Source organism: Genypterus blacodes, unplaced genomic scaffold (genome assembly GCF_046128005.1).
Source record: "Genypterus blacodes isolate CSIRO-AG114 ecotype Tasmania unplaced genomic scaffold, CSIRO-AGI_Gbla_v1 ptg000054l_1, whole genome shotgun sequence".
Lineage (NCBI taxonomy): Eukaryota > Metazoa > Chordata > Actinopteri > Ophidiiformes > Ophidiidae > Genypterus > Genypterus blacodes.
Window position 1 is genome coordinate 1,461,992 of NW_027466866.1, and position 20,923 is coordinate 1,482,914.

A 20,923-nucleotide genomic window follows, 5' to 3' on the forward strand; every position below is an offset into this window, starting at 1 on the left:
TAGCCTACCACAGTAAGTGTGTGGACCCCTGGCTGACCAAAACCAAGAAGACATGTCCAGTGTGCAAGCAGAAGGTGGTCCCGTCACAGGGTGACTCCGACTCCGAGTCGGAGGAGGGCGAGAGCGGCCCCGAGGAGAACGAGGAAGTGTCCGAGAGCACCCCGCTGCTGCGCTCGCTGGCCTCCACCAGCGCTCACTCCTTCGGCACCATGTCGGGGGCGTCGCGCTCCGAGCACGACCAGGAGTCTTCAGAGTACGAGGACGACGAGCTGGACAGCAGCGACAGCGAGGAAGAGGTCACCGTGGAGACGGTGGTGGTCCAGATGCAGCAGCCTTGCTCTGAAGGGCACGACCAGGACCTGCCCCGAGCTTGACTGACGATTGGCTGGACTGATTGGTCTCTATACCCCACCATGCCCAGCCTCATAGCAGCAGACTTTCTTTGGGGGTTTAAATCAAACACGTCCATCTCCTAAGGTTTCACTGCTTCCTATACATTGTACATGTATGGTCCTTATCATTTATACAACTCAAAATAATTGCTTTATTTTTAACACGGCTGTGGATTAAGAGGGGATTTCTAGTTTGTGTCTGGAAGGCGGGGTCGGTTACACACACACACACGCAGAGATGACCTCCATGGTTCCAGACGTTTAAGAACACAAAAAATGTGTACCATGTACTGTATATAGAACTTATACATAGACGACCATAAGTTTCATCCTTAGCTTTGAATACATTTATGACGGTGGAAAGGTTTCATTATGTACATATATACTCTTGCTACAGAGAAGCATCTCCAAGCGCTATGCAGCATCCTTTTTGTGAAATTTAACTATATTTCAGCAAGTATAGAAACGTTTATAGCCACTGTAATGTTTTCGCCATCTCTTTGTAGCCTGATACGCAAGGACGTCGCTGCTCCTGCCAGTACTTTGTGCCACAGTTTGTTAAATCCATGCAAACAAAAAAAAATAAAGCCAAACCGGTTAGTTGGTGCACTTGATGCAAAGAATGTGCTCTCTATGTTACGTCACATTGTGGATTGTATTAACTGAGTGTGGGAACACTTCAGTGATGATGCTGCCTGTTGTAAACCTCTTGGCTGCTATTGATGCGTCACTTAATTTTGAGAGTTATTGTTTAATAGGCCTTGAAGTACATTTAACTGATCTAATCATTAACATTGTAAACACACAGTATTCACTTTTTTTTTTGTTCCACAATGGCTTGAATTATATTCAGGTCCCATTGTCTTTTTCCAATTGATATTTTGTCTTGTCAATGTTTTCCTGCTCACTTATGTCCATTCTATTTCATTTTAATTCAATAAAGGAAAATGACAGTATCTCATGTGCTGTGCTTTTACTCTTGACCTCAAAATGTTTCATATATTTTAAGTGTGAAAACATCTCGCTTAAGAATCTGGGGATAACAGGCATCAAATTTACTTGAATGCAGAGCCAAGATAGTAAGGCTTCATGTTTGCCAATCCTCTGTATTTTGAACATTTTCTTCTGTCTTCATGAAGAAACGTTTGTTCGAACATGTCTGGCGTTAGAGCATTCTGTCTTGATTAGGTCAACACTCCCTCTGACCTTAAACCAAAAACCTGTTCTCTCTCTGAAGTAGGACAAACTCACAATCTGGTTGGAATAAATTTATTTGATCTGTCTGTAAACAAGGTGATAAATCAATTTATGGCATTTCTTGGTTTATGCATATGAAATCAGATGCATTGAAGAGACTGTATCCCGGATGTAAAGGAAAAAGAAATTAACAGAAATTGAACAGCGTTTTGTTTTTGAGTACACATATCCAACAAGGCCTAAACAGTGGAGCTGAGGCTAATACGTTCTAAGAAACAAAAGTGCCAATGAAATGACTCTGTAGTGGACAGTGGGTAAAATCCATCTCACAACAGCAACAGATGTCTCTCTACATTATGGCACAGGATACACAGGTTTTTTTTTCTTTTTTTTCCCCTCTTACTTTCAACTAGACAACCAAAAGCGTCCCATGTTCCAACCAATCCCCATCTCCCGCTTAGTGTCATTTCTATTTGTTCTTTTGGTGTTTTTTGTTTTTTTTCTCAGTTGGACGTTACAGTTAGCGGTGCTGAGCTTGGACAGACCGTGACACCCCAGCTCAGTTGACTATAGATTGAAGGCAATTTATTCCACAGTTTTGTATTCGTCAACACAGCATGGGTTTGTACATATGCAGTAATTTCATTTACTCAACAGTCAAAAAAAAACAAAAAAAACAAAAAAGAATCATGAAATGTTTGGTGAAATATTCTTCGGACACTCCTGCTCTGACCTCCCCTGTAGTGTGTGTGTAACCATAGTAGGTAGTGCTGTCTGGTTAATGTTTCCTTCATTAGAAAATAAAGTAGAGTTAGCGGTCATCCTTCACAATGATTTAGAGCAACTGTATGAACACCCGAGCTGCGACTACAATTGGTCCTAGAACAAAAAAAAAACAAAGAAACATAACTGGACACATTCCACGTGGCTGTATGCTGGGTTATCTACTGTCCAAAAAAATGGCAGCCTTTCTTACACAAAAAAAAAAAAATATATAATACAGGAGCTGGCAAAACAAAAAGAGTATTAAGTGCCTGAGCCATTGTTATGGTGGAATGTCCATGGGCCTCGTGTTGCCGTTGAGTTCATGAAGACGGTGCGGCGGGAGGAGCGGCTACCGGCGTCCAGGTAAAGCCAACGTTTCCAACCTCTGATCATCGAGAGATCTGATCCGAGCACGAACCCCCGCCCCCTCCCACACACACATACACACAAAGACAGACACACACACACACCCAACCCCACCCCCCTAAATGTATTCAGGACAGCGGTGATGAGAGGAGAGAGGAGGAGCGAAAGCCCACCGGCTGGGTGGTGTGTAGTGTGATGGATGAAGAGGACGGGGTGACGTCTGCTTTCAGCAAACAGGAGAAGGGGGGGGAGGAGGAGTAGGGTTTGGCTGGGTGGACTGGGGGTGGGGGCGGGTAAGAGGGCGGGGACACTTGTGGAGGTGTGGCAGGTGTGAGGAAAAGACGGGCAGGCAGTCGCTTCTCCCGCTTGTGATGGGAAAAAGAGTAAGATGTGATGACTATGTTACTGCTCAAGGGCTCCAAAGGCAACGGCTGCTCGGGGAGGGGGAGAGTGTGTGTGTGTGTGTGTGTGTGTGTGTGAGCTGGAGGGTGGACAGTAAAGATTTACTTCACATAGATGCTGTAAGTTTTACTGTCCACCCAGTGTTTTGGCCAGAATTTAGCTCTCTTAAGTAATTACAGATTTATGATGACGACCTGTTGGCAACATTGCATTCAACTTGTAGTGCTAAGGGGCTACGAGTGCACAGCACGAGTGTTGAAATCACTAGGAAGGAGGAGAGAGGGGGTGGGGGGAGAGAGGGGATTGGTTTAGGAGAGGTGATGACAATGAAAAGAAAGAAAGAAAGGGAGGAGATAGTAAAGAGAAGTGGCAGAAAAATATAATAAAGAAACTACCAACTAGGAGGAGTGAAGTAGTGAGAAATGCAACAGGATGATATGGATGAGCTGCTAGGTGGCTGGGACGGGCCGCTCTAGTATCCGGACTTCCTCAGATAGTCGGCCATCGAAAATGCTTTCTTGTTCAGCTGCCCTCCGTGGACACCTTCCTTCCCACAGACAACAACCATTGCTGGAGCGAAACAAAAGGGAAAAAATACAACAAACAAAACAAAAATGAACATTCACGGTGGTGAAGCGGGGCTGGGTTTGGATCCCCAGCCGCGCTCAATGTGGAGCTACATTAGTGAGGACGGAGCCGGAGCTCACAGAACCCTGCGCCATGTTAGAAACATTACCGGGACCCTTAATGAGACTGTTCAAAAAGAGAGGAGAGGGGAGAGGGGGGGGGGTGGGCTTGACAGTAATTTTGTTTTTGTTTCTTTTCTGAGTTTTGTACTTTTTTGTTTCTCTTTTATGTTTTTTCTCTCCCTCATCTACACGTACATAGGCTAAAGTCACAACTACACTAGAACCCTGAATCCCTCAAGTATTTTGCCATTACGTATGCCTTCTTATTCAATCCGCCTCCATGGACCCCTTCTTTGCCCATTACAAACACCAAGACTGAAAGAAAAGAGACAGAAAAGGGACATTTAGAGAAGGTGTGGACATCACAGGTGAAAGAGCAGAGACATAACGGGCAGGAGGACAGGATACGAGGCAGACACAGTCACACACAGCCAAGTGATGCCCGGCGGGCTGGATGAAGCCTAAACATTCACTTTCTTATCAATGCCGCTGCTGCTGGAACAGTCAAACGATTCAACTCAGAGTCAGAAGGGGCTGAGCAGTGAGTGAGAGCTGAAACATGCACACTGAGCCGTTTAAACATGTGTGTCAAGATTCACGACCGCCTGCTAACAACTCGCAACTGTAGCTTTAACCGGCGGGCTGTGACTCTGCTTCATCAACTGACTTCTACCCAGGGTGACTGTAAAGACACAAGTCAAGGGGGGAAAAAAGAAATTCTTATTCAACCTTTGTTCAAACTGGAACCGAATCAAACCGGCTAAATCGCCTGAACACATCTAATCCTAAAGATGTTCTGTAACAATTTAAGAGTTTATTACAATACTGTGATAGAGCTAAAAACAATGAAATGAACGCATCTATCCGTTTAGTCTTTGTGTCATTTTCTTGAAGATTGCTTGTGCACATATCTCAAGGACAAGACGGGGCTGTAGAAATATCAAATAAATACTTGTTTAAATAAGTGTTCCAGCAATGAGACACTTGCTGTAGTAACGCATTAGTGTGATACTTTACAACTAGTTACAACAACCTTTGGCGCAAGCCAGTGGTTCAATCGTCTCCATCTGTCTCTCTGATGGACTGGCTGTCCTCACGTCTGAATTTACCTTAATGCGGCCCAAGAATAGCTGGGATCAAGCGGGAACCATGGCAGCAGCAGCAAAGGCAGAGGAAAGTGAATGCTTCAACTCACTTGTGGCCGGCATCACTCACGCAGCACACATGCAGACACAGTAGCATGCTGGTACCTCTCCTCAATACATGAAAGAGCCCTGAAGTGCCCGAGCGTGGAAACGAGTCGGACCAGGAACAGAGTGGAAGCACGTGAGAGCAGTGAGACAGATTCAAACTTTGGAAGAGTTTGGTGTGAGGGAAGGAAGGAGGAAGAGGCATGCTGTTCAGGGGGGGTGGTTTAGGACATCCAGGCCCAAGAGTGAGTTCACAGTGTGGAAAATGGGAACCAGTTCACCCCGTTACAGCTTCACCGGTGCACTTCAGAAGTGTCGGAGGGGGGAAACGGAGCAGGCTGGGCGGTGGGGCCCATTACAGGCAACCTGAAAACTTGCATAACTCTAGGAGGGACTCTGCCTATCGTAATGTAAAGGCCTGTTGCAGCCACTTTGATCTCATGTTAATAGCAAAGTGACAAAGGCTTTCTAAACCATCCTGAGGGTTTACAGGGCACTAAGGACTCAACTAAAGAGGTTATTCATAGGACATTTTGAAGATCAGATTTCTATATGAACACATTACAGCGGATAGCAAGCCCACTTGGCTATGAAATACTATAATCCACAAGCTTCCCATATGACCAAGATTCATGTTAAGGTGCCAACAACAAGTCAATAACTCATCACTGTTGAGCAGCACCTCAACATGTTTTACAGCTAATGACTTCATGCTCGTATACATTCTTATTTCTTGGCGGAACTTGCCCTTAAGCATTTAAGTGTCTCCAGTATTCCTACACATTGTATTTACTGTGAGGCATGTGCTCCTCATCATAACGTCCATATACAAATGTCATATATTGAGGAAAGGTGCATTCCATTACTGACGACACATGCACAGACTACACAGATGTTGGAGATGTCTGGGCTAAGGCACTACATCAAGATCAGGCTAGGCTACGGTCACGGTTTAACTATGACTAAAGACGAGCGTGTTAATTAACTATTCTAAGCACCGTACTCACCTTTGCCAGCTTTGCCTAGAGAAACGTTGTATGTTGGCTCCCCTCCTTGACTCTTTGTCCGGATGTCCATTGTCCAGTCACCATCGATTTGGAGGCTGTCTCTGATTACGGAGCACTTCTTCTGGCCTAAGGTCAGCCCGCTGGTGAAGAATCCCTCACGGTCCTTCCCTGTTAACACGTCGATTTCGTCAGGCTGAGGGGAGGGGGAGACAAACAGAATCACAGGTTTAGCATGCGGTCGTCACGGCTCATTTCCATACAAAATGTCAGGCTGACATTTCGAGGATGTTAGCTCTTGTTTTTGTGTTTATGTGGTTCCAGTGTGGGTGTTGGTCTATTTCTCTACACTTATTAAAACTAAAACCCAAGGTGTTCTCAATTCCTTAGCAGGATTCTCTCCTGCACAGTTGCTTCTTAGGAGTGCTCCTCCTGATCCAGAGCGGACTCAGGTAGTATTGTTTGTTATGTATGCAACAATGAATCAAAACCATACACCAGGGTTTGAGTATTTGCCATCTAGGTTGAAATAAATAAAAATTATTAGGATGGCAAAAATCTTCATTAATGGCTCAAGTTAGAGGCTCAAATTAAAGCTCATCATGTCAGACCATTTTATTTCATTAACTATTTTAGCACACATGGCAATCTACAACACATACATATGGAAAAATAAGCAAATTTTATTATAAAAATGCTCTCCCTGCCCTCTATGCTTTAATGTTCTCACTCCTTCAATGGACAGTATCACAGAATTAACAGGTTGGGCAGAATTTGACAGTTTAAAGGTTAAATTTTCCAATGTTCAAAGAAAAAAACCCCAATTCCCGCTTCAGTTGTGCTTCCCTTCATTTTTATTTAACATACTTCTTTAATGGGGATTATTTTCTCAATTATTGGACAAGACTCCAATTTAAGCATGTAAACACTTGAGTGCCTTAACTTTTGTTAGACAATAATTAGATTTTGTCATTGATAATGTTTGTATTTGATTTCAGCTGTTATCCATAACCAATTGGTTTTACAGTTGTATCCTGTTTTTTTGTTGAGATCCATTTATAAACCCAAAATGGGGGACTTTTTCATCTCACCGACACAGTTCACTTTACATCTCATTAATGTTATCATTTCAATGCCATGAATGCAAAAATAAATAAACTAATGATAACTGTGGCCTGCGGAGGGATGATCTTAAGAAATGAGCTTTGGATGAAGCACTTGTTACATTGCTACATCGATGCTGGTTGCCAACAATCTGCAACATCGTATTAGAAAGCGTTTGTTGGCAACGTTTGGTCCTTTGCAGTTTGATCCTGTGTGTTCAGGCCAAAGCTCGGCAGCTACTCAGACAGTGAGGCTGCAGATGTGTAGCACTGGTCTAGAGGCAGATCAGCCTCCATTACACTGGATCACTGACACATCTAAAAACATCCACACAGGCCCGACACAAACATGCCTCACATGTCTGACCACAGCCAGCGTTCTACCACCGTCGCTGCTTAAAGCTCAGGAACATTAGACATGCTTATATTGTGTCTGCGGGACAAAAGGCGTTGCCTCAACTCAAGAACTGCACAGTCATGGTCCACCATGAGACGGGGCGATGTGCGGGTCTGTGTTGGTTAATATAAGGTCGGCGGGCAACAAGAGGGCTAAACGAGTTAAATAGAAAACCTCAAAAGTGAATAATTTCCTTACGCCTTCGTATAGATATAGCGCAGATTAGCCCGAAACTTGCTGCATTCAGCGTTTGGCAAATCTAACCGTCGAGGTGTGACAAAGCTTCGGACAGCCAGCAAGTTAGCACGCCATGTTCTTTAATTTGGACTATTTAAAACGGGGGGGAAACGCACTAAAACCCCATTAATTCGCACCGCACTCCGCCATAAACGAGCGGACACTCCCTGGTCACAATAGCGCCGCCGTTCCTAGTCCAGCCGCCCAGGCTCGGATATCAGTTTTCCGGCGAACAGCCTCGTTAAAAGGGGGGCCGCGGTGTCAAAGCGACATCCATATCATAACCGGCGTCTACACAAGCAAACAAATGTAGCTTAAAATCACTACCTCAAAGACCATTTAACAGACAAAATGGATGCTCTAACAGGGAGCAAGGACGGTGCTTTAACGGCAGCTGTCGGAGATTAATAAACACAGACCAGCTGTTTCGGGTCTACGCGTTGTCACTGTCTAAGTAATAAAAGGTAAGATAGCGTTGTTTGAACATAATTCGACAGATAATATTCCGAGGAAAACACCTCGGTTCGCCCGTCATGAATGAAATGAATGAGACTGGGAGTGGATGCGCCATCTTGGAAAATAGGGGCGGTATTGGCGGTGTGATTCACGAAGGCCAAGTAGGAGACTCCAACAACGCAAACTGTGCGTCAGCGGCGTCCACAACGCCGTCGAGGACCGCTAACTTTGCGCTGTTTGCGTTAGCTAATGATGAGTTTCAAATGGAGATGACCGGCCTGATTTGAGAATAAGTCTGCCCAGCATTAGCAAATTCTCCATGTAGACGTACGTTTGACATTAAATTCGACATCATTGAGAGTTAACGCTAAATGAAGACAAAAGAATACAGAACAACGTGGTTTCATTAAAAATAACGAAAAATATTTACAAGAAAGAGGATCTGATTTTTCCGACTTGCTTATCATCGCTGACCGGCATGACAAGCTAACACGACTAGCTAACATTAGCTTATCAAGTTAGCCCTAGCGCGATGTCGGAATAATTCCGGTGTCGGTAATGTCAAGAAAAAACGCGAACCTTTAGACTGCTCCCCACTAAGAAAAAAACACAGAAATGGAGATCAGAAGAAACGCAAAGGTGCAGACGTGCCAATGCATCCTGTGAAATCTCCGGATACCATGTGTACCGCTGTTCATCTGCCCATTCAACAAGGCCTGCGTGAAGACAAAACTCAACCGGCATGAAAAAATGTAGATATCCCCCATATTCGAACGGAGTTACTATCAGACGAATGACTAACCGTTATGTTGGCAAAGGTACCGCCTGCAGACGATGCCCACACGTATTTGGCGTCCGTGTACCCAACAATGGCCGCGTCCTGGCAGCTGCCATCAGCCAGCAGGTTGTCCACGTAGCTTTGCCAAGACATGTTTGTAAAATTACAAAAATACGATGGGTCAAGATAAGTCACTGGTGTCGCTTAAGTCGACGCAGAAATGGTGAGGAAGCAGTGTGTGTCGGTGGTCTAGCGGCCTTCCAATAAGCGTCCCCCGGCTCCGTCACGTCCTGGCTTTCTTCTGGTCGAAGAACGGAGAGATGCAGCTGAACTGCCGATTGGGTGTAGTCCTCCAGGTATCACTCCGCCGGGGTCGTTGTTCGTCCCTCAAATCCGACTGCAAACTGCGCTTCCTGGCGGATGAATACACCGTGATAAATGAAGAATGAAGTGATGAAAATTGCCCTTTTTTGCGTTAAACATGTCTGCAAATATTTCACATTTACAATCACACAGACTTTTGAAACAGAAATGTTTACACATTGTTGTATGCCAATGTGAATCTTTCAGGTGTAATTATTCAGTGCACACCGAATAATATGTTGTTTGTTAACACATCTATCTATCTATCTATCTATCTATCTATCTATCTATCTATCTATCTATCTATCTATCTATCTATCTATCTATCTATCTATCTATCTATCTATCTATCTATCTATCTATCTATCTATCTAACTAACTAACTAACTAACTAACTAACTAACTAACTAACTAACTAACTAACTAATCTGTGACACCCCACCCCATGTATTTCACCAAGGACGTAGAAGAGATCTCAAACGGGATAATACTCTAAGAAGCTTCATTCCCTCTCCAGACTGCAGTTGTCGGGCACGCTTCTGTTCCATGTAAACCTTCTTAATCAGTGTTGAGGTTAAGTTCTTGAGTGGACTTTTAATGACTTGTATATGCTTGCCTATAGAGCTCCTGGACATTGAGAATCCTCAAAGCTGGATACTGCAATATATACACCCACAGCATTTTGCCCTCCCTGTCATCTTCCTAAATTATGTTGTAAAACAGATGAGTTATACTGTGATGTAGGAGACGTGAAATCATTGAAATGAAAATCTTTTGTGGCATGTCGTTCTGGTGATCAGGGCTGTCACTGTCGCTGTGAAACATTTAGTCATGGTTTGCGATGGTCGTTCTTCACATTATGTTGCACTGACCGTTCTTATTAACAATTTCTACATGCTCGGTGAGCAGGTTGAGGAGCAGTGGTGTGTGCATCCTTGTGTAACATGTAACATTCTGTTTGATTCAGAACCTTTGTAGTAGGCTATTCTCCGCTCACTTGCCTCATTTTCTTTACGACTGTCCTGTCATATAAAGTAAGAAAAATGCACAAGTATGTCCACCATGTCAGTGTGTTGTTAGGTAACAGATGACCTAATAAACTATGATGAAGTAACAAGGGAAGAATATTACACAGTCAGACGTGTTCAAGTAGATTTAACGGACAAACACAGGAGCAAATATAAGTAAAATGAACGCTCATATCACAGAAAGACTTGTATAGGCCCCTCATATACAGCCTCTTTGATGTCTTCCATCATGTGACACCCTTTTCTTGACCTAGAATCTTCCAGCGACTCTCTCTCTCCCTTGCTCTCCCCCTGTCTCGCCCTCTCTCTCTCCCTGCGGTTGTATAACAGTAAAAAAAAGTTATTCATTGACCAGGCTAAAGGAACTTCGAAGGAACCCTTGTCAATCAGCCAGACACACCCAAATCCTTTCCTGCCATTGGACGCCGCCAGTTTCCATGGTCACCTCTATTTTGCAATTCGCCTCTGTCAAAATAGTATACCATTCACAGCCAAACCACTCGCCTGATTCGTATGAGTCAGAGATACAAAAAGGGCCACACTTGTTTGCTTTAGAAATGGCTTAGATTTAAACAAGGCCATTGGTTCCCTCTAATATCATCAAAACAGCTGGATAACACAACCATTAACACAGGGGGTGTTTCCCCTGCAGCGTTTCCCTTTTTTCTGCAGGATCCCCGCGCATATGGGTGGTTTGAGGGCCTCACACCAACGCTGTCACCGTCCATTTAGGCGTTTCTCTGATGTGAACTGAATGTTTACACCTTCACGGTCATTTATACACACATAACGGTCAGTTTACTGTTAACACGCCTCTGTTTACCATGAACATGACGAAGAAGAATTCATTCTTTCATCACTCACTTTTTGGAGAGAATGGACGAAACACAGCATTCCTGTTCAGCCATGTAATTGTGGTTTTTGATTATATGGCATTGAGGCGTAGTATCAAGTCACTAGTCTTTGTAATAATGAAATAATAGTCCAATTGTCCCATGCTGTCTCACCCAAACTGTGAACTTAAAAGATAATCATAGAGCTGTGTCAGCTAATTATACTGCATGCTAATAGTTGACTCATCTTCTCCTATGAATGAAGTTCTTATATTTCCATAGAATTACACAAACCCTCATGTGGTACCACTAACGCTAGTGTTGCTCAATGCTACAAAACTCTGGTGGAAAGATTGTTTATGAAATAAATTCCCCAGTTTATGAATGTGGGGGTAGAATAAGCTCTCATTCTTGGATCCTACATATAAAAGCAGTGAAGAGGTCAAAGGTCAGAGCCACAGAGGCCAAACAAAGCGTGTGAAATAATCCCAGAGATCTGCTTTAGCCTTCAGCCCATAAACTCTGCAGCAGGCTCTGCTTTGTCTCACACAGCTTGTGCCATCCAGGCTATTTCTTCACCTCAATTGGACAAAATTATTTATTCATGATCCTGCTTCACTCTTTGTCATGTGTAGCCATAGCAGACGTGGATCTATTTTTAATCTCAATCTGAGGCTACAAGGCCAAGATTCACAGCCGTATTTTTAGTAAGATTTAGTTCTTTAAATAGACATGTCTAAAAAATGTGTTAGTGTCATCACAGATATGCTATTATATACAGTATTTATGTGAGGGAGAGGTCATATGCACACTCTGGAGCCAATTCCTGTCAAATACTATAGGGTTCTTATCCATGAGACGCTATTACAAATCAGTGTTAAAAGCTAACAAAGAAAGTTTTACCCTTTTGGTTGGCAGAGCTTCAGCAGTGAGAGTGTTTTAGAAATCAAATCTCACCACAGTGACTGTGATTGAAATTGAACTGGTTTTGCCACTTTTCCTTTCTCTTTTTTTTCTTGGAGCAGTGCGGGTACAGCACATTAAATATTTAGTAGCAGCAGGTAGAAAAGATGGGAGTGGCGATGCTGCTCTGTTCCTAGAAAATGTCTCCCCTCTGCTCAGCAGGTCCCTGGCGTGTCAGATACAAAGGAAATCAATAGAGGCCACGGCTGGGGTAACAAAAGGAGGCACACATACAGTAGAGTGTGGAAAGCAGTCATCTTTAACAGATGACCTGACAGAAATCAATGTCCTTTTAAATATTTGCTCAACAAGCACAAAAGTGGTAAAGACTGCCATCGTTTGATAACATATCTCAGCATGTTGGGGGAAAACATGTGACAGTTTGACTTGTCCCAGTGACCTTTGCACCCTGAGGAAGGTCAGCATGGGAGATCAAAGGTGGTCCATCTGCATGGTCAGTGGAATGAGTCTGCATGTGTTAACACAGTGGCCACCCATACAATGAATCAGTCTTCTCAGCAGCTGCCCTCTGGCCTGTTCCCTCCCAGCTGCATAATGAATCAACAACACCATTTGATAATGACTGCAACATGTTGATATCACGCATGCACATTAACTCAGAAATTGGGCAGAACATACACAAACAAAAAAACATTTTGACAGATAAAGCAGTCCCTTGAGGCAAAGGGGAACTAGATTCTGTAAACATTTAACTGTGACATCATTGCCGGAACTTTATTTTTTTATGTCATCAGTCTGTTAGGTCCATGACATCATGGTTATTAATTTGTTTTCGATGACATCAATGTTAAGGTCAATCAAGAAGCAGGATCCTGCAAGTTTTTCTATGCTCTTATTTGGAATTAACTGTTTTCAGTCGATATCCCAGGTTTCTCTTGCACAATAATGAGCAACAATATTGACTTGAAGATAAAATGTGTTTGCCACCACCAAATGCAGCAGACAATTGAAGGATTTTGTGCTGACCACATCATTCTGGACTTGGGCTGGGTCAGGATACATTCTTATGTGGGTCTATACAGCCCAGAATTGGCTTAACTGTATTTGAAAAACACATCCAGTGAATCTTTTACAGCCCTCAGTATCCTGCCCTCAATTGATCCTTGTTAACTGATAAAAGTCGTAAATACAACCATATCATATTAACCAGGTATTTCAGTTGATCACAGATGAATATATGCAACTTGAACTAAACTATAGATTATGAACAAGCCAATGCAGGAAGTGGAAAATTTCAGCTCACTGTTTTCCAGCTGCTGATCATGTGTTGTAGTGAAACATTAGCTACATGGTTTAAACAGTATTTTTCCTAGTTTAAGCCAGAGTGCTCAAATGCACCATCACTTTGGGCCTTTCCCAATTCCTTTGTCAATGATATTTTATATTCCCAAAAATGCAACACAGATCTTTAAACACATCGAAATCAATAAAGCCCAGAAATGGGAGGAAAAAGCCTTAATGCCTCAGCAGCCCTGCTATGAAATCCTGCCCGCCTTGTTTCCTGTTCGTCTAAACTTCCTTTTTCTCTTGCTGGCTCCATAAAAATGGTCAAGGAATGTGAGTCTTTCAACACCCACATTTTTGTTTTCTTCAAGAAGTTCACTCACAGAAACTACGAACAGAAACTAGGGTTATTTGCATATGTGTTTCTCACAAGGAACCTGTCCGGTTTGAAGCATTATTGAACACAAATTAACATGAAGTAAGCTTTAGGGTGAAATGCCCATTTTTAGCCTGTGAGAAAGTGACAGCGTTGTTGATGTAAGCCACTGAACATGGAGTCCTACTGAAACTGGGAGTGCAGTATGATAATGTACAGGCCGGACATAAAGCCCCACTGTTCTGCATGGATGAATAGTCATGATTCAGAGTTGCGGATGAAGAGAGTCTTCCCCCCCCCCCTGTTTCATTCTATCACACAATTCCACAGAAACTGTCTATTTAACTTAAGCATCCTGCCTGATATAAAGATGGCAGTGATAGTGTGTGTCAGCTTTACCATCAGTCTCACATGGTTTCTATGTTTTTATGAGTGATATACAGCTGTGGCTAAAAACATTAACTATCTTATTTACTCAGTCAGATGAAGACACCAAACACAAAATCCGCAGAAGTTTTGAGTGTCAAAAAACTAAGAGGCCCAATCAGGAGTGGTCTCATAAATCACGAGGGATGGTTGGATTAACACAGGGCCTGGATATTAAAGTCTCTTAAAGATGATGAATGGAACCCAGATCATGGCTGAAGTATCATCATTCTTTCATCAGCTGTGCATTATTTTCTCTTATACAAACATATAACCAGAGAATGTTGAGACAGATTCCTTTGCTTCTCTGTCTGCTCTATATGGCTCTGGTTTGGGCTCCATTTTTGCGGTAAGAGCTCATTGCTGTGACGTTTGTTTGCCTTGAGATCACCTGTCAATCAAACACGATGGGCGGTGCTATGAGTTTTTCCTTCTATGTCGATGACTTCCGGTAGGTGGTGCTGTTCCTCTTCTTTTCTTCCAGTCAACGCTGGAGCTGCATCACTGCCGGTTTGTTCTTGGGTAAAATCGGGACACTTGCTGCTGAAGAAAGTAGATGTAAACACGATTAATGGCTGGATTTCGTGTTTGAGGGTGAACACGGGAATTTTCCAATCTTTATTCAAAGAAAGATATAATCAATGACAATTTCAATCTGTACAAAAACTGCTCAGGTGTAAGTTCTGCATCCCTTTAACGGATGCAGAAGTAACTCCTAACTCCAGGGAATCGAAGTAACTCCTGACTTACTCACTTTATTTTATTTATTTTGATTCCACTGGTAAAAGATTCTACTGCTTACTTAAAGTTTCTGTTCCAATAAAGCAGCTACACATCGAAACAAACATACTTACATGGGTGTAAGTGTGTTTTCCTTCCATGGAAAAAGCTTCTCATGTTTGACCATCATGGAGTGCCGTATAGATCTGTATAGAATTAAAGGGCATAATATACAAGCACTCAAATTCATCAGGCGCAATGAAGGTAGGCCAAATGACTAAATGAAGTCTTTACAGGTAGGCCAGTGAGCCGTACAGAAGCTTTCAACTTGTTAAATCTGGGGGTGGAAGAAGAACGAGTTCAGTTATTGGAAAAAGACTGGAAACCTAGTCTGTGAGGCGACGCTGTGGTGTGTTTATTTGGTTTGTTTCATTCGATCACCACGTTTGAGGCGCTAAACTCACACTCATGTTATTTTTCCACGTGTGGCCTCAGTGACAAACTCCCCTCAAATGATTTTTGTTAACAGTTCAACACGTTTTTCAGTTTTTTGACCAACATACCCACTGATATGGACACACGTATATGAGTCATAGTACAAAACACACATGCAACCAGTTAAACCCATACTCCTACTTATGACCCACCTCCAGCAGATACACACTGAAACACACTTCAGAGCGACCAGGAGGAGTCCTCTCTTTCAAAACTGTTCCACTACTCTACAGCCTGTCCTGAACTCTACTCCAGCAAAAACAAAGCACGTGTGCAAGTGTGAGTGTGTGTATTGTATGTAATGTGGGGAGTCTTCTATTTGTATGTATTTCTCAGAATCATGCTGCCTCACTGCTCAGTGATGACACCATGTGGTCATAGTTGTTTGCTAAAGCTTTGGGAGTATTGAGCACTGATTGTTCAGCAGTGTGACTCAAACGGTGCTCATCAGCCCCTGGCACACAGGACTTGGCAGAAACAAAACATAGGACAAGAGAAACAAAATGCTCGAAGCAGAGTTTATGCCTGAACATATCAGCAACTTCTCAGAAACGAACAATGTGGCTCTTATGGTGGGAATAGCACAGCTTCATTTTAAAGCAGACCGTACTTGCACAACCTAGAACCACGTGTGCGCTATACATGCAGAATATCACAGAATATCACAGAACATTACTGAATATCACGCTTTAAATACATGAATTTACGTAAATAACACAATACATGTTAAGTCTCAGGACCAAGTAAGACGTGACAAAGTTTTGATTTAAATGCCATCTTCCCTTCTTTGCTATGCTTTCTTCCTTCTCTCCATCGTCTGTGACAACTCTAAACTCAGTCTAAACTCCCCCTTTCCAAACATATCATAACACAACTTTTTACAATATTTGCCCAGTTCCAGAAGTAAAACAAATAATACCAGGAATGGGTGGTTCACTTGTGCAGCCAAACCAGATTGTGATGGTCATGCATCAGGTCTTGTTAATGTTTTACTGCCTTAACGTTACCATTAAATATCACTAAAAGGCCATATTTTACTGGTGGACCACAGCACTGCAAGTCTATGTGAGCTGTCCACTGTCTCTTTGCTCGTGGAGGTTTTGGTGTCTAGACACACTGACACCTACACCCTCTTGTCCCTGCGTATTAAACTTCTGAGCGGACCTGCAGCAACCTGATGAGCACATAAATCAGATAAACCTAATAAAGACACCGTTTGAAATACAATGCTGAGAGAAATATATATGTGAGCATGTCTACTGTCATTGGAATATAATGGCCTTAGTAGGACTTAAACATATGGAGCCCGCAGGAGGAAGAGGAAACTACTTGATGAGTCCTATACATATTAAAATACCTCCTGGATTTGACAAATGTGCATTTTGCCGCAGGCAGCAAACGCCATTATGGGTGTGGATGTATGTAGCTGTTGCGTGCACTTTTACGAGCAGTTAATCGCCAGGAAGTGACATGAGCTTGATTGAACGTCAAATACAATGTTTAGATTCTCCCCTTTCTCACAAACATTGTTATTATGGCTGCAGGCCAATTCAGCTGGAAGATATGAAACTAATTATAAGGATTAAACCCCCTTATTAAGAACAGGAATCCTGCACGATTGAGTGCATGAGAAACAGACTATAGAGCAAACAGGGAGTAAACAGGGAGTATAGAATCTCCCTCTCTCTCTCTCTCTCTCTCTCTCTCTCTCTCTCTCTCTCTCTCTCTCGCTCTCTCTCTCTGTGTGTGTTTGTTTTCGTTTGTGTATGCATGCATTTTTAATTTCAGGGTTTGATCACACACACGATACTCTACTTTTTGTGTTATGTTTTGTTGCGTACTGTATGCTGCAAAGTTCCACTGTTTTTGCTGTTGCTTTTAATGTTTGGTATTTTGCCTCCCTGCAAAATGAAACCGCCTCCTTGGGAAAATAAAGGCTTGAATTGAACTGGACCAAACCATCATACTTCCCAATTACTTTAGGATTACTTATTTATTTTGGATTAATTAATTTTGGAGAGCAGATCAGACAGTTAATTGGTCAAATTTCCTGTTTACTGAGTGAATCAACAGTAGAAGCACATTTGTGTCTGTAATCTCAGTCTAACTAATAAATAAGAACTAAGTCAATCAGTCCAACAGAACAGAATTCTGTAAAATCTTTCTCTTTAAGCTGCTTTTTTGGATTCACACACAGCTTTATAGTTTAGTTATGTGTTGATAAGTGTTTGTGTGTGTGTTTGTATATTTTCTCCTTTCTCCTATCTTCTATTTAACTATTTTTAAAAATAGTGGCCGCCTACTAAGAGTAAAGAGGACTATTTCAAAATATCAAACAGGAAAGGCAAGATATTGAGCTAAAATGCAAATCCCACTACGTTGTTAAAATGCCTGAAGGCTAAAAAAAAAAGTCTCTACTCTCACGGTTACACACAGTTACAGTAGGACAAAGTTCATGTCTGTCCTCATTTTAATCATGCAGCCATGTGAAAAGAAGTTTAAAACATTTGGGCATTGCTATGACAGTATACAAGCTCTTCATTATTAATAATAGAATATAATCATTTGCAAATGCAGACAAAAGTGTGATTCATGTCTGGCTCATTTTTTTATTTACTTTGATAGTTGATAGTAGAGGGTTGACAGATTAGATTCGTGCTCTGCCAATACAGCAGGAAAGAGTCATCGAGAGGTGACAGCTAAAACACAGTGGACCTTTGGTTTATAGAATACTGCTTCTGTGTTTTACATACTGGTGTTAAACTTTAGGGAGTGGCTTTTTACACTATTTTCAAGGCAAATAGTGGAGTCAAACACTGATGGAGACGGTAACAGCAGGGCGACTGGCCACTCCACATTGGGGATCACATCCAGAATGAAACAACAAAAATCATGCTCATCCTTTTGGGTGACAACATGTAGAAACGTAGGACCACATCTCATATAATAATGTACAACACAGTAGTGCCACTAAGGCCTCAGAAAATAACCTGGAGTTGAATCAAGCCTCTCTGACAAAAATGCTCTGTCAAGATTCTACCTGTGTTACCATGGACTAAGTTTGGCAGTAAACAATAACATCATAAAGAATTTATGAATGTATTAAGACCAGGAATCAAATCCCAAAGTTAAGAATTGACCTGTCTTGACAGGAAGTTCATTTGAAAGGTTTATGTCAAGATGAAACTCACCTGACTCATGACATGGAAAACCTTCACTTGGGCCCTCTGCTAATTGCGGCGCTGTGTGCATGAATATTTCTGCTGCTTTTAGTCTTTAGGAATGTTTGCTCCAGGGAATCGAAGCTTGAACGCTTTCGTGGTCACTGAGTGATTGAGTTTCACCCTCTAACCTTTTTACCTACCTAACCTAAATTTACCGGTACTGTGGGTTTATGTTGTGCATAAACATGCAAATGTGCCAACGGATAATTATAGGTCACACATACACACACACACACCCTCACTCAACGTTTAAAATCCATAGTGACAAACATTTATGTTAATGATGAAACACACACAAACATTGTGTTGTGTGATTCAAATTAAAGTTATAAGTAGTATTATAGAAGATTTACAGAGATCAGTCATTAGCCAATATATCCAAATGATTGAATACAAGGAATTACTTACTCCTTCTGGGAATTTTGCATGACTCTGCTCCGTTCTGACCTTTTCAAGATTGCACTGATCAACCAAAGTAAAGCGGGTTAATTTCATTTTGGTTGCTTGTAATGCTCTTGTCAAATCCGATTTATATATAAAGTAAATTCAAAACAACAGAAGTTGACCCAAAGTACTGAGGATCTTCAGAGGGAACATTATTTAGCACTCAGTGCTAAATGTTTTAAATGTTTAATGCCTTTATAACCAGCATCTCCTGTGAAAAGCTAAAATGATTGTTTGTCCAATCTAATGGTAGCGCAAAATGTGTAGTGGTGTTATATGTGTCAAATGTGTGGTGGTAAAATCTTTGTGTCTGAAAGCCACAATAATAATATGTTGGGATATTTGTTGTTTTCCTCCTGTAATAGAAATTGTGTTACTTTAATGTTGATTGTGTTTTTTAATGAAACTGTCAGCTGTGAAGTTACAGATTCTTAAGGTCATTTCTGCCATATATGTAGGCAACATTTTCATCCTGGATTTAAAGTCGATACCTCATTTATATTCTGTACACATACACAGTATTAGTTTGTGGGAATATGCAATATTGATTTAGAGGAGTCCTAAAAGGCTTTGGCTAATTCTGAAAGAATGATACACATTTCAACAGATAAAAACACCAAATTATCTCCAAAAATATACTACAGGTTATAAATTATTGGGTTTGTGAGTTTGTATACTTGGACTAATTGGCATCTTATTTGGATGAAAACACACACACGTGGCAGAAACTTTATTTAACACTTGGTTTTATAAGGAGTCAGATCCAGGGAAATAAAGTGTCAAACTTCACATTAACAAGCAGGTGTGTGTTCTCTGGAGAAGAAGGGTTATAAATCTCTCGCCCTAGCACAAGGATCACGTGCATATTCATTATTTCAGTTTCAGCCTGGTGATGTTGCCCTGAACCAACCCCTTGTGCCTTATTCTGAGGAAGAAGCCCTTTTTTAGGCCGATGTTTGGTCAAACTATTTGTTGATTGTGCACTCTTAGACCCGCATAGCTTTGGTAAAGGCCAGAGGTCACCCAGGTTGGCCTGCCGAAAGTGACCGCTGGCCAGGACCCCGGGCCCTAAAATACAGACTGCACAAACGCCTGTCTTGTTATGGTGGTGGTGAGCGGAAAGTGGACCCAGCACCCAGGACTGAGACATGCCGCAGCAGAGCCTGGTAGACGTCGGCCTCAGACCAGTGTAAATAAACACGACCAGCTACACAAACACTTTGGCTGGAACTGGGAAAGCCCACGCATGGCCCACTACTCCCAGAGTGCATCTAAGTATAGAGGGCTTATTGGGTCGATGTCGCAACATTGTTTTTGCACGATGTTGTTTCCAGGTTCAACTTCAGAGAGTAATGAGACACCAAGATAATAAACATACTGTATATCTAATCATGGAACAAATAATCCACATAAACTCAATTGAACATTCTTGACCAAATGATTGATGTACCGCTCAAGACTGGGAAATATATTAAAAAGTATGGAATTATAAATATTCCCATAACTGTAATTCCAACCTTTGTGTTAATTTTATACATTCTAAATCAGTAAACCATCTTCCACTGAAGTACAAATATTGGTCTAAGCTGGAAAGGGAATTAATGTACTTATAACTGTAGTTACTTTGTTATGTTTGTTATGATTATCTACAGTAATTGCATTCCATTATTGTTGAAGGCGATACAAAATGTTTGACTGATGCCATGTCACCAACAACATAATCATAAAACTAATTAGCTTCATTCACAAGATACTCTAAGATTTTTCTGATGAGTGTAGTCACTAGTTATTTTACAGACTGAGACTTTCAAGTCGACATTGTCTTGCTCT

The 20,923-nt window shown here is 41.9% G+C and overlaps 2 protein-coding genes across 3 annotated transcripts in view; one reads left to right on the plus strand and one right to left on the minus strand.

Annotated features, from left to right (window-relative positions):
• The window catches only part of rnf13 (ring finger protein 13), a 28,714-nt gene extending 27,366 nt beyond the window's left edge, over positions 1–1,348 (plus strand). Inside the window, exon 10 of the mRNA XM_076151350.1 lies at positions 4–1,348. Within this exon, the coding sequence (XP_076007465.1) occupies positions 4–374 (371 nt within the window). The 3' untranslated portion in view covers positions 375–1,348. The remainder of the gene's footprint in view (positions 1–3) is intronic.
• A 297-nt stretch (positions 1,349–1,645) lies between these two features.
• pfn2b (profilin 2b) lies at positions 1,646–9,305 on the minus strand. 2 transcript variants are annotated; one of them, XM_076151351.1, is made up of 3 exons: positions 9,001–9,304; positions 6,009–6,201; positions 1,646–3,692 (listed from the first exon to the last, which is right to left on the minus strand). In XM_076151351.1, exons 1-3 carry the CDS (start codon positions 9,127–9,129, stop codon positions 3,595–3,597), a joined length of 420 nt encoding a protein of 139 aa, XP_076007466.1. In that variant the 5' UTR covers positions 9,130–9,304; the 3' UTR covers positions 1,646–3,594. The 2 variants fall into 2 exon arrangements, with proteins under 2 accessions (XP_076007466.1, XP_076007467.1); XM_076151352.1 differs by lacking the exon at positions 1,646–3,692 and adding an exon at positions 3,715–4,126 and having other exon boundaries at positions 9,001–9,305.
• Between the last annotated feature and the right edge of the window lie 11,618 nt (positions 9,306–20,923).